General features: G+C 37.9%; 1 protein-coding gene across 8 annotated transcripts in view; it reads right to left on the reverse strand.

Annotated features, from left to right (window-relative positions):
• Window positions 1-16,327, reverse strand: part of NSD2 (nuclear receptor binding SET domain protein 2) — a 103,940-nt gene that overhangs the window by 40,670 nt on the left and 46,943 nt on the right. For all 8 annotated transcript variants that reach the window (XM_068943560.1, XM_068943564.1, XM_068943559.1 and 5 more), the window contains 2 exons: window positions 6,805-6,970; window positions 369-535 (listed from right to left, as the gene is read on the reverse strand). In XM_068943560.1, the coding sequence (XP_068799661.1) occupies window positions 369-535; window positions 6,805-6,970 (333 nt within the window). The remainder of the gene's footprint in view (window positions 1-368; window positions 536-6,804; window positions 6,971-16,327) is intronic.

Consider the following 16,327-nt stretch of genomic DNA (forward strand, 5'->3'; position numbering starts at 1 on the left):
AAAACAGAAGGCAGCATGAGGCATTCGCTTGCTTTTGATTCCAAACCACCAACACTAAGGCAAAACAACTCTAAGAGGTTAAGTGCACTGTATAATTGCAATTCAGACATTCCAACGGAATTCTATTTGATCGCACTGATACCATGCATGAATCAATAACACAGTAGAAGAACACTCGTTTTTAGAAAGTAACAAACATTGATAAGTCACCTCAGGCTTTCCATTTGTAAGTGAAATGTAAGACAAGCCTCTGTAAAACAAGCCATCTTTAAAGCTTTCTAGTGTATCTATCTCAGAGTATTTGAGAAACAGACCTGTAACAGTAAAACAAGAAATTGCAAGTTTTGCCTTATTTGGTAGCCTCTTACCTTTATTTTCTCTGCTTTAGTGAGGGCTTGTTTTGCACTTTCCTGGCATAATTGTTCAAACTGGTCTTTTTCTTTGAAAGGCACGAGGCTCTTCTCAAATATCCAGGCTCGCTCTGGGGCATCTCCAAAAAACTGAACATGATATTGACGAAAACTCTTTTTCTGTCCTGAAAATTAAAAACAATATTTAAGATATAACTTAGGTTGTTTCTGTACTTTAAAATTTAAAATCTTTTTATAAGCAGCTATATTACAACAGGTATAAATGCAGTACAACTGTTTCTCCTTCTGAAAACCCACTTACTCGTTTGAAAGTCTTTGAGTTAATCTATGAAGTTTGACACAAAACCCACTGTTTTAATCCAAACAAAGACAGGCTTTGCTAAATTAACTTAAAGTTGCAATCATCTCTCAGTGCTCTCAGTGTACATTATTTCACATGTAAGCCTAGATGCTTCTTAAAATGCTACATCTGAAAATGAATTCAAAATTAAGTTTCCAAAGCTTGGATAGCCTGTGCACTCAGCCTCATCTCCGAGTCACCTAAATCTTATCTTTTAATATTCTTGAACAGAAACGCATACTTCAGCTAATCTTAACAACTGCAGTCATAACTTGATCTTAACCAAGCTCTTATAGAATCAAAGCAAGAACTGAAAAGCATTTGTGTGGTGGAAGGGAGAAGAAGGGTGAGGGGGGATGAGAGAACAATTCTGAAGTCTCAATAAGAAACATCCTTCTAAGATTACAAAGAGGAATACTGGCTCACTGCAAAAATCAGTTGGCATGCAACTTTCCCCTTCTAAAGGCTTCAGTTATTCCACAGTGAAAGGGGGAAGACAATGCCTTCAAAATCCACAAAAGGGGTAACAGTTGACAACAGTTAACAACAAACTCCTAAAGGGTAGAGGTAAGACTTAAGACGCCCTCTGGAGTCTACTCCCTAAAAACATGCAGATTTGTTTTCTGCTCCTCAAATTATGGTTTGATTTTAAAGAAGTTTCAATTGTGAAGACGTGCACTTTTGCGTTTATAAGTTCAGCCCTGCTGGGAAAGCATCAGTTACCCACCCAACAGTACCTATGATTCTTCAAGATGTGGCGACATTAGTACGTGAAAGACTTAGACTAAGCTCAAATTACAGTCACAGCTCTTTGTTACAGATGTCTTCCAGGTCCAGCCAGGTCTAGCTTTTTCGCTAGGCTGTTCATACACAAAATGCCTTCTGCTTTCATCAGAAAATATTTCTAGTCAATCACTTCATGCTCCACTAGTAAATTTTCGAGGGCTAGAAAGAAGTCTCTTTTGAGAATTAGTCAGCAAGAGTATTTTTAAAGCGACTTGATTTCTGGGTCAAGATGAAACATCTGGACCAGTAGTATGAAATCAGTCTAATTAATGGATATGGGCAGAACTTTTTTTTTTTTTTGGAAACCACAGAGGCCATACATGAGTTACAAGAATGATAATGACTCTCTCATTTGAGATCAGATATGGGAATGGCATAGGGAAAGGTTCTGGCAACAGTAAGAAAAGAAACTAATTTAAAAAAAAATTAAATTAATTCTTTAATAAAATTATTTTAAATTTAATTAAAGATTATTTGCATCCTTAATTAAAGATGCCTTCACTAGACCAAGTACCTTTAACTTAGAGCTGTTATAGTTAAAAAAAAAAAAAAAAAAAAAAAAGGAAAAAAACCTACTAAGGTACAGAAAGAACGGACATCAATTACATAAGGAGATCTTCAGTAAGAGTCTAGTCAAAGTCTGCTGAAAGCCTTTGCACTTTGAGGTACAACTTGCACTTACCAGCCCTATTCCCTTAACTGCAGCACACCATGGATGGCTTCAGCCTTTTATCCTGGAAGAAACTAAACTTAACCCTTTTTACTTACAGAATCATATCCTCCTCACTCTTTTGTTGTTCTCACAAAGGGCAGATTGCAGCAAGAAGTTAAACCTGGTAACCCGTGACAATTGCATGCACGCACAATCCAGTAGTCTAATACATGTTCCAGTAACGTTCTGCAATTCTATCACACAGAAATAATTTTGTCCTCAGTAAGAAAATTTGACTTATCCAGCAACAACTGAGTTCCAACAATTTCAGCTGTCTATGACGAAATAAGGTATAATTTTCATATTTCACCAGGACGTCCTAACTGCAGACAGGAAGATGATGACACATACTATGTCTGCCACCACCCATTAAGATCTGCCTCTGAGCAGCCAACAGCTCAGCTCTAAGCAGACACAGATGCTCCCTTTCTTTTGCAATATAACGCTGGATAGCAGTGGCTGTCTAATTAACCAGTCTAAATAATAGTGCCTAGCACTAGAATAATCAAACCTATTTGTGAATCTTCAGTTATCTTCTGTGGGCTGAATTCATATCAGCACTCCTGGATGAAATAATGGAACCCATTATTAAATACAAAGACACTATTTTTGGCTCACAAAATCCTGCGACTGTAAGTTATTGAAAGTTGGGAAAGTAATTCTGGGGACTCATCACTATCATTGTCTTTCTCTTTACCCTAGCAGCTACTGTTCACCACCGTCAGAGACAGGATACAGAATGAGATGGACCTTTGGTCTGACGCAGCATGGACCTTCTTATATGAAAGCATGCATCCCGCAAGCTGAAAGTTTTAAACTTCCTCAAGCCTAAACAACACAGATGATGAAATCATATCTCAAAAAGCTGAGATTGTTTATATACACTCTTGATACTAATCCTAGAAATTAGAAGTATTCAGCTAGGGCTTTAGTTCTCTACAGCTCCCAGATAAAAGAACTCCTCTGTTTGGAACATGGAACTTTTAATAGTCTATCAAGAGTAAAGGATAACTAGAAGACAAGACAAGAGTGAAGTCAGATACTGATGTTTTGAACAACACCATCAGCATGCACTTATCAGTTACGATGGCTGCCTGCACCTAGGAGAACTTCCTGAAGGAAAATTACAGAAATACATACATTAATTTAAAGAGAGAGAAGTCAACGTCTCAAAGTACATGGGCCCCTCTTTCTGTTAGTACTCCATGGGTATGGGTTTTTGTTTTTTTTTTTTTGAACTGGATCTGTTTTCATAGTTTCCTATAAAAAGCTACCACATAGTTTCTTGATAATGCAGCATAATCCTGCTCCTTTCAAGGAATGCAGAAATTCAGTTAGGAACACATTAGTTCTACTTCTCTTGACGTCCAGGTCTTCTACGTCTTAATAGACCTAAGCAGCCCAAAGACTAAAATCACAGGGACTGCCTGATCAAAACTCTGACAAACTGCTATCAGAAAAACTCATCTGAGAAACCTGTAATAGGTTTCACAAAATCATTCTAGAAGTTGTACAGAAGTCTGAAAGGAATTTCAAAAGCGATTTAGTTCACTACCAACATTGAGTCCAGCTATAATTTTAGAGGTCCTCATCTAATTTGTTCCTAAAAAAACCTCCTGTGAATGAGATAACATAATCTCTCCAGGCAATCAGTTCCCATCATCTACCATCTTTATCTTTTCAAAGTTTTTCTTAATATGTAGTCTAAATATTCCCTGCTACAAAGCTCTCTTCTTCCCAGAGTGATAAGGGCTTATATTTTTTATTCTTTGCAATTAACTTTTATTTATTTAAAGCCTGTTAAGATGTCCTCTTTTTGCTTTTCCTTGTTAAACCTCAGTTCCTTCAGTCCATCCTCACAGGTAAGACTCCTAAATTCCTGTTCATGCTCTCTACTGTTTTCAGAACTCTTTCCATTTGATCCTCATCTCTTGAAATGAGATGGCCCAAAAATGGATTAAATGAACAAAGTACTCGGGCTGAGGCATGCAACCACTGAAAAAGCAAGGGGTTTACCTCATATGTCTAAGAAAAAGAACTATTTACATATATGTCAGTGGGACTTTGGTCTTTCTGCAAAAATGCAGCTTTCCACTCACTTTCCGACTATACCTTTCGGTATGGTTTCACATAAATATAGTAAAAAATATTTTACAGAGCTCAGCTAGAGTTGAAGTTAGTGAGGGATGTAGTGGGCAGCAAGAAGGCAAAAGGAAGGCTAAGGAATGTTCACTGGGGCAAGGGCCCTACAGGATGATGGATACAGAAAAGGCTGAGGTACTCAATGCCTTCTTTATTTAAAAAAAAAAAAAAAAAAAAAAGTAACTGTAAAGGTCTGCCCTCAAGCCTCCCAGGGTCCCTCGTTCCTCAGCTTAGTGACACAGGCTGGAAGACTAAGGCACCACAAACAGTAGAGAAAGATAAAGTCAGGAAGCACTTAAGTAAATTGGAGATATATGAGCTTATGGGACCAGATGGGATGCATCAGTAGGTTCTGAAGGTGCTGGTCAATGTGATTGCAAGGCTGCTCTCTATTATTTTTGAAAGGTCTTGGCCATTAGGGGAGATCCTCAATGACTGAAAAAGGCCAACATTGCAAACATCACACCTATCTTCAAGAAAGGCAAGGAGAACGATCTGGGGAACTACAAGCTAGTCAGCCCAACCTCTGTGTCTACAAAATTATGGAACAAAGCCTCCTTGAAGCCACATCCAGGCACACGAAAGACAAGGTGCCTGGAAACAGAAGCATGGACTTACCAAGGGCAAATCACACCTAACCAACCTGATTACTTTCTATGAGGAGACAAAGGGTGAGCAGTGCTGTTTAACTTTACTTTAACAAAGATAACTAACTTGGCATTCCACAGTATCCTTATAACCAAATTGTTGAGAGTTGGTTTGGAAAGGTGGATAGAAAACTGGCTCAAAGTGTTCTGAACCGAGTTACAAAGTCCAGCCGGTGGCCTGTTACTAACATTGTCCTTCAGGGGCCTATATGGTGGCAGATACTGTTTAACATCTTTATTGATAGCCTAGACAACGGCAGATAGTACACCTTTAGTAAGCTGGGGGGTGATACTGAACGGGGAGAAGCAGACAATTCGCTGCTGCTATGTGGAAAAACTCCACATGCTGGAGAAATGGGCTGGTAAGAACCTCACGAAGTTCAAAAAAGGCAAATGCAAAGCCCTGCACCTGAGACAGAACAACCTGATTATAGCAGTATAAGATGGACATAGACTAGCTAGAAAAGAAGATCTGCAAAAAAAAGGACCTGTGGACCCTGTGAACAGCAAACTGATCATGAACCCATAGCACAACCCTGCAACGAAGAAAGCCACGTACTTGCATCAGCAAGAGTAGAGCCAGCAGGTGGAAGAACATGCTTATTCTCCTCTATTCAACACTTGCGCAACCACATGTGGAATGTAATGTCTAGTTTTGGGTTCCCCAGTATAACAAAGACGTTGACATACGGAGGGAGTCCAGTAGAGGGTCACCAAGGTGATTAGGGAGGTGGAGCACATGATTTACAATCAGATGCTCAGAAATCATTCTCTTCTCAAGACTGAGCAAACTCATCTAGGGTTTGGAGAGATCTTACTGCTGTCTCCAGCTACTTAACGGAGGGTATAGAGAACTGATCAAGACTTCTCGGACACACACACTGGAAATATAAGATGCAACGGACACGGGTTGAAACAAAGGGAATTTCAAGTAGATACAAGGACAAATCTTCTCACCATGAGGGTTGTCAGCCACTGCAACAGGTTGTCCAGAGAGGCTGTGCAGTCTCCATCCTCAGAGACATTCAAAATTTGATTGGAGAAGGCCCTGAGCAGCCTGCTCTAACTTAGATGTTTTGAGCCAAGGGATGGACCATGTGACCTCTAGAGGTCGGTTCCAACTTACATTATTTTATCCTTCTATAACCAGTACAGATCAGCACTAGAAGTTTCAGAACGGAATAAGAAACTGCAAATCAGATGAAGAAATGGGCACAAATACCTACTTATGAATGTGATTAACATTTGGTAGCCCCTACGTTTAGAATCAATTAATTCTGTCTGCAGATAATTATTGACTCTAGAAATCACACGAATTTAGCTGCCTGAAATAGGAATCGCTTTTCACAAAGGATAATCAGAAGTATTTAATTCTCATTAGCTTTCAATAAATTTTAAGCCCCATATCACTTTCAAAACATCTATACCGAGTCTTTTGTGAAAGTTATTTTTAATTCATTCTTAAGTGTTATATACCCTGTTGGAAAAAATGTAAAATAATGTTATACTTCAAACAGTCTCTGTAAAAACAGCAGAAAGCACATGCTATGAGATGATTTTTGTTTTAAGGAAGACTCCATATAGTTTCACAAATCACAATTTCAAAATCTTAACGTGAACGGAAAAACCTCAGGCTGCTATACGGTCAAGAATAGGCTTACAGGATTTTAATACGCCTCTTGATAACAGCGAACTGCTTCAGTTACTGATTCCACTGAATAGATAAAATTAAGAACATAGTTTCCCCCCAAATATGTTTTCATATACCTAAAAGAAATCTGCATGTTTGTAGCATCACTGACATACCTTTCAGTTTAGTGTAGGAATGGAGAACAGGATCAGCAGAAACCATACATGGCCACCATGGAAAACCAGACACTTTTGACCACACTAGATCTCCTATATTGTACTTCAACAGATGGACTTTGTCTTCTTTGACAGTGCTTTGAGTTGAATCTTTCTTAGCAGGAGCCTTAAAAGAAAAAAAGAAAAAAACCCCCATCACCATATTTCTCCTTCAGAGGTACACTGGAATTACTAAATAGCACACAAAAATAGATGACAGACTACAGTTAGTATTCTGTTTAAATATTCTAGTCAGATGCAAAAACACAGGCAGCAGTAATGAAAGGAGAGAAGTAAGAATTAGTACGCTAGAATAAAGAGCTATAGCGTTTGCTAACAATAATGATATTTCTTCTGTAATAAACAAAAATTTTAAATCACATTTCCCCTGTGAGGGAACAATTCCCATTATATTTCTGTGTTTGTCTGTGGTTAGAAATACTGGTGAATAAGCTGTTTGCCTTTATCTTTCTGAATAACTATTGAGAAATCATCAGGAAAGTTTAATTTCAAACACATTAATGCAGCATAGAATGTAGATGCAGAAGAGCCAACCTCCCTTTGTACTGAACATTATTAATCAAGTTAAGTGCTACACATATATGTGTACTCAGATTAGAAAAAAAACCCTCAAACTTAAAATAGACTGAAATACAGTCTTTATGTCTACATAAATTGTAGACATTCAATTTTACTCTACATAAATTACTAGTCAAAAAAAATATCAGAATTCTGTGTCTTTCAGCATTGTTTTTTTAAATGTGCTAAGAAAGCGTGAAATGAATCCTTCCCCCCCGCCCCACCTTCCAATTTTCCAACTCTAGCAGTAAAAGCTTATGAGTGCCCAGTTTGTATTCCAATAGTTAAAATAGCTTTAGAAAATGATCACAAAACTGCTTCCATTTCAAGGGATAGATTTAACTACTAAAAGGGATTTTTCTGTTCTCCTACAACACACACACACATACACACACACACACACACACACACATTTTCCTTGCATCGTAATGCAGTCCAGCAACAAAAACATTTATTCACACACTTAGAACTATTTCATATTTTATAAGTTTAGTTAAATTACATCCTTTTAACTTCATCTAATCTATTTGATATGAACAATGAATGGCCTTATCTATGCGAACCGGATACAAGAAAGCACAGAATGTGTCTCATTACAGATACCTGTAAAAAGAATTACATATTTTGATTTGCTTTTCTGGTATTCTTATACCAATTTTGTGTGCAATGTGTTAGCTCATTCATCTTTTGTAGTATCAGCTCAACATACAGAGGGCAGACCAGAGTTTCATGTTTTCAGAGGATTCAGTGTTAGAGCTGGAACAAAATTCTGTTGTTTAAACAGTAAAACTGGGGAGACGGAAGAGATAATACTGTGGGGGAAAAAAAAAATATAGAAACCTAGAACGCAGAAGCATACAGTACTTGAAGCATTACATTGAGTCAGAACAGATCAGATTACTTGTATAGATTTTTTCAATGCAGAAAGCACTACAAGACTAATTGCATATTATTCTCCATACACAACCACCACCAATATCTTTGACACACTGCAAAAGCATTTTTTGCTATTTGAACACAGAGGTACACCAAGTCAGAAAACCTAAAGCTTACTGTAGTAAGAACCTTCTTTCCCCAAAGCTTTTAAAGCTGCTCCTCGTAAACACATGTGATGCTATGTCATCTGACTGTTGTGGACAGTTACTCAGCCAGTGATTCAGCTTTTCTGATGAATTCAGACTTGATCCATATGCCTCCAGCGAGAGCCATGTTCCCATGTCTCAAGGCTTTTGGCTCTCTAAGGATTCTGTAAGACTGTCAGAAAATCCCTCCCACTGAGCTTGCCTCAAGTCCAGAAATCTCAAAAGACCTAAAAGAGTCCAAGCAGATGTGAAAAATCAAATGCTCCTTCTAGCTAAAAATTAAGAATATAAATATCATAAGAACAGATCCTGGAAAAATATTAATCCTAGAACTACCTAAACCCACTTTAGCACTTAAACTGAATAGGTGGGATGAAATATTTTGAAATGAGTAAAATTTTCAAAAGCGTGAACGCTATTCAGGATTCTAAATCTCATTTTTAATTTCAGTGCCCTCCCTCACCTTTCCCCCCAAAAAGCGGAACTAAGCTGCCCAAGATTTGCAACTACAATTTGAGAAGGAGCGGTCAGAATAATTAAAGAGCTCTAGCAAGGCTTCTTATGGCAGCACAATCCACAAGGGTGGCAGGAAGGGGGTGACTAGTGCTTTTCAACATATCTACAAACATTCTACACGTTTTAAAATTGCTCAGAGGAATTCTTATATCGTATTTAATAATACAAAACTCAAAAATGACAACCCTCTGATAATACCTGCAAGGCTGATCTATACAATACTTGCTGCCTTTCTTTTTTATTGATAAAATGTATAATATATGTTTAACAGAGTGGCAAAATACAGCACAGAATTCTATCAACATAATACCCCTCATGGCAGGCTACATTACTGGCTGACCAGAGCTGCAGCTTCTTTATGATTAACTTGTACTCTCTGTAATTTTTAAGAATGGGAGATCACCATGCAAGAAACAGAGTAGAATAAAAAGTAATCTGTCTTGCCTTTTTTTTCCCCCCTCCCTTTCTCTCACTGCTGGCGGTCTGTGTGAATGCACTAGAAAACAGGGAATATCTGCTACTGCAATAGCAGATCAAATCTCTTTGTGATGATACCTAAATATGGTGACATTTTGTATTTCTTGAAGTTTTTCCCATTTCTAGTTAGACATCCTGTCCACAAAGGAAAGCTGGAAGGATTTGCTGTGTTGCAGAGGAGCACACATCAGTCAGTCTTTGCAAGACTAAGGTCGGCAAGGCAGACGTCAGTTTCAGCAAAACTCCCTTACTTTCTCAATTAGTATCCTAACCAAAGATTTGCTCTGAAAGGCATCTAAACAGATTTCGTTTTGTCCTGGCAGGTGTGGGAGTGTAACAGAATAATTTCATTTCCACAACTGAATTTTTTTGTGAGAAATTATACCTTTAGGAGTAAAAACATCCTTAAAAGCTCATCTCGGCCAGGAATTGCAACATGCTGAGGAGAGGCAAAGAACAAACTTAACAAGCTTTGTCTCTCCCCTTAACACTTCAGAGCTCTTGTTTATCATTTCTCTCAGCACTTTCAAGACCAATGAGTGACAGGTAGATTGACAAGAATTTATGACAGTGCTGTAAGCACTCTACCCGCTCACCCAAAGAGGTGAAACGTGAGGGACCGGACATAGAAAACATTGGTACGTAATTAACTTTACCTACAACTGATCAAAAGATAATTTTCGTTTCGTTCTGGTCTCACTAACGAACATAGTTTTTGGTTTTTGGTTTTTTTTCCTTCACAGTGCACCAGGAAAACACTGTTTACAAACTTCAGTAGAACCTGTGTAACGTAGCCTATGGCAAGCAAGACTGGAAACTACACTGGATAGAGTGTTACTACCCTGGACAACAACTTACTGTGCATGACAGGTAATTTCAAGTTAAAAACTGCTTCAAAATGACTAAGGAACAAATGCATTTAAGGACAGCATCTCTACCATATTCAGAGCTTTACATTTTTTTGTACATTGTGTTACGAAAACATTATGCTAAATTTTTAGCAAGCAAGGGACAAGAGCATTTTAAAAAACAAACAAAAAACGTCAGACCTGAAAGGCATAGGAGTTGTTGTGAGACTGAGGTAAGTTATCCTCTTTTAAAATGATCAACGGTAAAAAGGAAAGACGTTAATATTAACATTATCTGTTTTGCATACGTAAACGTGTACATATCTGTGTGAGGAATTACAACCCCTTAAAATTATTGCAAATTACCTAAAGTATCAAAAACCTAATATATTAGTACACAAACTTAGAGAGCTACAGAAATCATTAAAAAAAAGAGTTATCTAACCATCATTTTTTAGAGCTCAACATAAAATACGGTACAACCCAAGCAACGCAACTTACAGATAAGATTGTCAAAAAGGGACTGGACAAGAACAATACTGAACATTGGTGGAGAACAAACCACCAGAATTTAGTACTGGACAAGGAAAAAGAGTCATTTAAGATAGATGAAGATAGCAAATGTTCTCCTGTGTAACACCACAGAGAAGTAGCTGTGGAACAACTTGCAGATATCTCCCTTCCTATTTTCAATTCAGTTACGTCCAAGCTTCCACTAGAGCGCCCTACGCTAGAAGGCCAGGCTACAAATACAGGCTGCTGCAGGTCTACTTGCAGTCAAGAATAAAAATCAACTAGAAATACAAAGACACCAAAACAAAATGGTCAAGGTCCCTAAACAGAATATAAGCAGATAAAATACACTTTGAATCAAACTCAGAACATGCAAATAGTCAAACCTGCTTCTTCCATGTTAACAAGATCAACACTGCTCGCTAACCAAGATCACATTTTTCTGGTCCTGCCATCTACTTGTGCTGCATTTCATCCACTAATACTCCCATTTGCTATCATGCACTTCTGTAATGGGGAATTGTCTTCTCTTGCCTCTCCTGTCAGAAGAGAGGGTGAACTAACGGAAGCTGCTGTAGAGCAAACTCCATCCGTCCACAGGTTAATGAGAGATGGTAGTTTGTCTGGAGGAACAGGGAGCAACAGAACAGAAAAGATTTTTGAAACGTCGTTCTGTCACATGACTTCACCAATGACTAAGCCCACTAAAAACAAACCAAAAAATATATATGATAGGACAAAGATTCCAAAGTTCTCTTCCTTGAGCAATGACCATTACAGTCATGGTTAAAGCTCTTGCTTGCTGAAAAATTTAGGATTTAATCTGACATAAGGTGACTCAATTAATCTTCAGGCAAAGGAACAGAGAGGTGTAGCTATCTCTCCAAGTGCATTCTGTCCTGTCATTCAGGACAGAGAAATTGTTTCTTCTCATTCTGGGATTGAGGGCAAAAAGATCTCATGAAGTCAAATCACCTCAAAAGCAAAGCTTTCAACTGCATTTGATTAAAACCACTGCAAAATTCTCAATGCACACTATTGCATCAAATAAAAGAGTAGAAACTTAAATATTTAAAATGAACACTGTGGTCACTTCTTTATATAATTCTGGCTCTGAAAATACAGTATCTGCAGAACATAATTGCGTTAGTGTTTTTTTTTTTTTTTTTTCTGTTTAACATCCTAATTCACAATTTAAAATAAATCTGTTCATCCCAGAAGGACAAGTCCTGAGAGGCTCTAAGTTTATCTAAATAGCTCCCACCTTCACTGGGATCTGGGGAATATATTTCGGTAGTGATTCACAACTAAACGAATGTGATAAAAATAAAAACATGTTTTTCACTTCATGTTGTTATATACTGTTTATCATCTAACTAAAGAGTGTCATGTAATTACATATTCTGTATGTGGATATATAAAAAGACATAAAACAGACCACTGCCTACAGAAAGAATATTTCAGGCAGAAGGCTAAAAGAGTAAGCCTGACCCTCATAATTCCGCTTTATTTGAAAATTATTGCCAACATGCAGGAGGATGAGGAGATAGGAAGAAAGAAACAATGGGTTGACAAAGTTTTGCATTCCATTTTCAGCAGAACAGAAGGAAATTTTTTAAATGAGCACTGAAAGACTGCAGTCTTCAAAATGCCATTGCATCGACCTCAGCAGTTATAACTTGCTCTGAACACCTGCAGCACCCTCCCAAAACATATATGATGCTGTGTATCGGTTGGAAGGCGGAGGGGGAGGATGACGTGAAAAGCCGAGTAAAAGTGACAAACTAACCGTGTTGGGGGGTTGTTTGTTTTTCAAATTTCTGACTACTCTATACCGAGATGGAGATGTAACTACAACCCCTTCCACGGTCAATTCCTAGATAACTATTTTAAAGGTATTTCTTCAAACTATCTTTTCTTTTACTCCGTTACTAAGCACTTGAAAAGGGCAAGTCAAATAATAGCAGCGTGAAGATTTACCTTTGCAGATGACACTAGGTGTTCGATTCTTCCTGCCGCAACCAGGACTTTCCCCCCTCCCCGCAATCTGCTGAGTTAGTAAAGCCATCAAACGAGAGGACAGAAAAAGGCTAAGAAATCAATGCTCTACTTGCAGATACGCTAACAACTTTTCAATGATTGTTGAGGGTCTTCAAAAGCAAGGGTCAGTTTAGTGACAAGAGGCTTGTCTCCCTGGTTACTTTCAACAAAATTATCTGAAGCAGTTCATGGACAACATGTTGAATATCATCATATAGGACTTTCCTTCCCAAGAGGGAAGGAAAGTAGAAGACCATTTAAGTTTAGACAAGGTTTCATAATGCAGATTATTCATAAAGCAAGATAAAAGCTCAAATTCAGATTTTATATCAAATACACTACTTTTGGTTACATTTGAATTATTTTTTCTAGCTTTGGCTCTCTCATCATCAGATCTGCAGCACATGAGTTTTCTAAATGCTTTCACATTTAAAAACAAATCTATCTATACAAATCAGCAATCTTTCATACAAACACTACATGAGTAAGTATTTTAGAAATAAACTTAACATGGCATTTTAGTAACTAGGATATAATCCTTTGTTCAGAGTAAAGAGTTGAAGAGAAACAGATTCAATCGTTCACAGATAGATCCAGTAAGATGCAAGTTCTGGAACACGTCCCAGCCTTCAATCTTTCTGCAAATGTGGAGAGCAGTTTCTTTCAGCTGCTTTACTGAAATTTACATTTAGATGACCTCTTAGATCATAAATTGCTGGCTTAGTTTTGAAAGGTTCCATATTTCAGAAATCAGTATTTAAATTAGATAAGGCTTGATCAGAAGGAATGAAACCTTATTTTATAGAGTATTATAAAAGGATTCCTGCTTCCATCCAACTCCTCTAGTCTTTACTCGCCCTCAAAAGTTTAAACTAGATAACGTGGTATCTGAATGTATAAGACACTATGGATACAAGATGCTACAAAAGCCTGGAAAAGCATGACTGCAGAACATGAAGGAGGCTTGGCACAGGAAACAGTTATTTCTGAAGAATTTCTGTATGAATTTCATGTTGCATAACAGAAAGCAAGCTAAATCATCTTAGCATACCTATGAATTTTCAAAATGCCACATCCATATGTATCTTGTTATCTGCATGTACAAAGGTTTCACATACTTTCAAGATCAGAATCTGTCTGGACCAGGGCCTCATCCTTAGCATTCTCCTATGCGCTAACAGAATTTAGTAGGCAAGAGTTTTCCCAAAGCGCTTTCTTAATAGATAGTCTCTTCTTGGTAGCTGACAAACATCCAAGGTAGCACAGGTGGATGTTCTGAATCCTCATCATCTTGGTAGAAAATAAAAAGCCCAAACCCAGATAATAGCACCAACGAGTAACTAATTAGCGTCACACAATACTGTTTTCTGGTGAAGGCAGATACCAATCTCCACACTTTTCTGTGAAAAGAACACTTCTGAAAGAAGCTGTCTAGGCTTAAATAGAACAAATACTGATTTGGCATAAAGGGTCTCTCAATTAGCTAGTCAATAAATTGATATAGGCCAAACACTACTTTGCTGTTGAGAACAGACCTTTCAATCCAATCCCCGTAGATTAAAAAGAGGTACAAGAGGTTTCCAGGTAAGTAGTTTCCATTCTGTTGTTACACAGGAGGATAAATAAACATTTTAATAGACAAACCTACAATTAGCTTCTGCACCTCTTCCGGAAGTCCTAAAGTTCATATGTTCTACACAAAATCCATTCTAGAGCACTGAAACTCACAAATTTTCCTTTTGTTATTTTGCATAAGGGTTACTACTAACCATCTTGACAAAAGGGGGCTTTTGAGGACCAGAAATGACTTTTGGTGTAGATCACTAGTTTCCCTAAAATCTGCCGGTAAATTCATCTGAGTAACATAAAACTGCACTGCAGACCTAACTTTTAGTTAAGTCTGAAAGTCAGATGTGGATTATTTTGGGTAAGCGGAACACTGAGCAGACCAGAAGGGTTTCACCGTTCCCTGGACAGGAAGGCTACGAAAGTTACCTAATTCCTTGCCATACAAACCTATAATGGCCAATATAACATGAGGAGGAGATGCTGAGATGACAGTATTTATTTTTGGAGGAGCTGCTGAGGTGATAGCATTCATTTCGGTTACGGCACTACCAGTGACATGACTGTTAAGTCTGTTCAACTTAAAAAAAAACAACAACAACAACAACAAAAAAACCTAAGGTGTCATTAACCTCTCAGCTGTGTCGTGGCAAACATCTGCTGTCAAGACGTAAAAAGAAGTTAGTTTTTCCAGAAGACGGCTCGTTTACCACTTTGCTTATTCTATCATTTCCACCATAGCGCCAAAAACCCCCACAAGCCCTAAAAATAAATCCTGGAACGCACATACAAACCACTGACGAGTATAAAATAATGCAACAGTTGGTGATGTTCGTTGAAACACCATAGCCAGATTTCTTTGTATCTGGTCAGCTCTTGAGCGTTGTTTCAAACAGCTCCGTAGTTCAGAGATACACAGATGTGCTGGACAAGAAAATTTAAAGCTAAGTCTCTTATCTTCATTGCCCGATGGGGCCCAGTTTGGGCTGTGCTGGGATGGCTGAGGAAAAAGGTTTCAGCCACCTTAGGATTCCTGTCTATTATTGCAAACAGTAGGGTGACCTCTAAAAATAACCAACTGACTTTCTCAAAACGCACCTCTTCTATTCTGTAAAGAAATCACAAGAACATATTGGAACACTTCCAGATACAGGAGAGAGCCAGGTCAAAGATTTTTAGGCATTTCTGTGACAAATGCTCTTTCTGCCACCATGTTCTCAACACACATTCCATGGAAAATTGTCCGAGTGCTCAGAAACAGTCAAAAGAGTCAATTAAGTGGTAAAGATTATTTGCAAAGAAATAGAGAACAATACAGAATCCATTATTAGTCCATGTGTGCACCTACAATAGATCTGTATCATGAACACCTTGTATTGTTGCTGGTCTCTCATTTTCAAAAAAGACAGCAGAATCCAAAGGGCATCCAGGTTCAGAAAAAGGATAATAACACTAACTAACAGCATGGAATGGTTTCCATAAGGAGAATAGCAGATTAGGACTCTTCAAGCTGAAAGACAAATCTGAGCAGGGTAGCGAGAACTTTATAAAAGCATTAGGAATAGAGAAGCTTGGTCACAATTCCTACCTTTTATTAGGAAAGCATCAAGTGGAACAAGTAGGTGGCAGAGTGAAAAGTAAAAAGACCTGGTCCTTTACATAATATACATCTCGGTCTATTAAAGAAGGTAATGTACGCAAAAAGTTCACATTAGCTCAAAAAGAAACTGAGTTTTTCTCCCATGAATTTAGACATCTACTGCTGTTAAATACAAAGTCACCACCACCAGTTCTAAAGACTTCCGAGCCACAAACTGCTTGAGGCTGAGCGTATTCAAATAAAGCATCACTGTACGCTTTGCC

Source organism: Struthio camelus, chromosome 4 (assembly GCF_040807025.1).
Source record: "Struthio camelus isolate bStrCam1 chromosome 4, bStrCam1.hap1, whole genome shotgun sequence".
NCBI classification, from domain to species: Eukaryota; Metazoa; Chordata; class Aves; order Struthioniformes; family Struthionidae; genus Struthio; species Struthio camelus.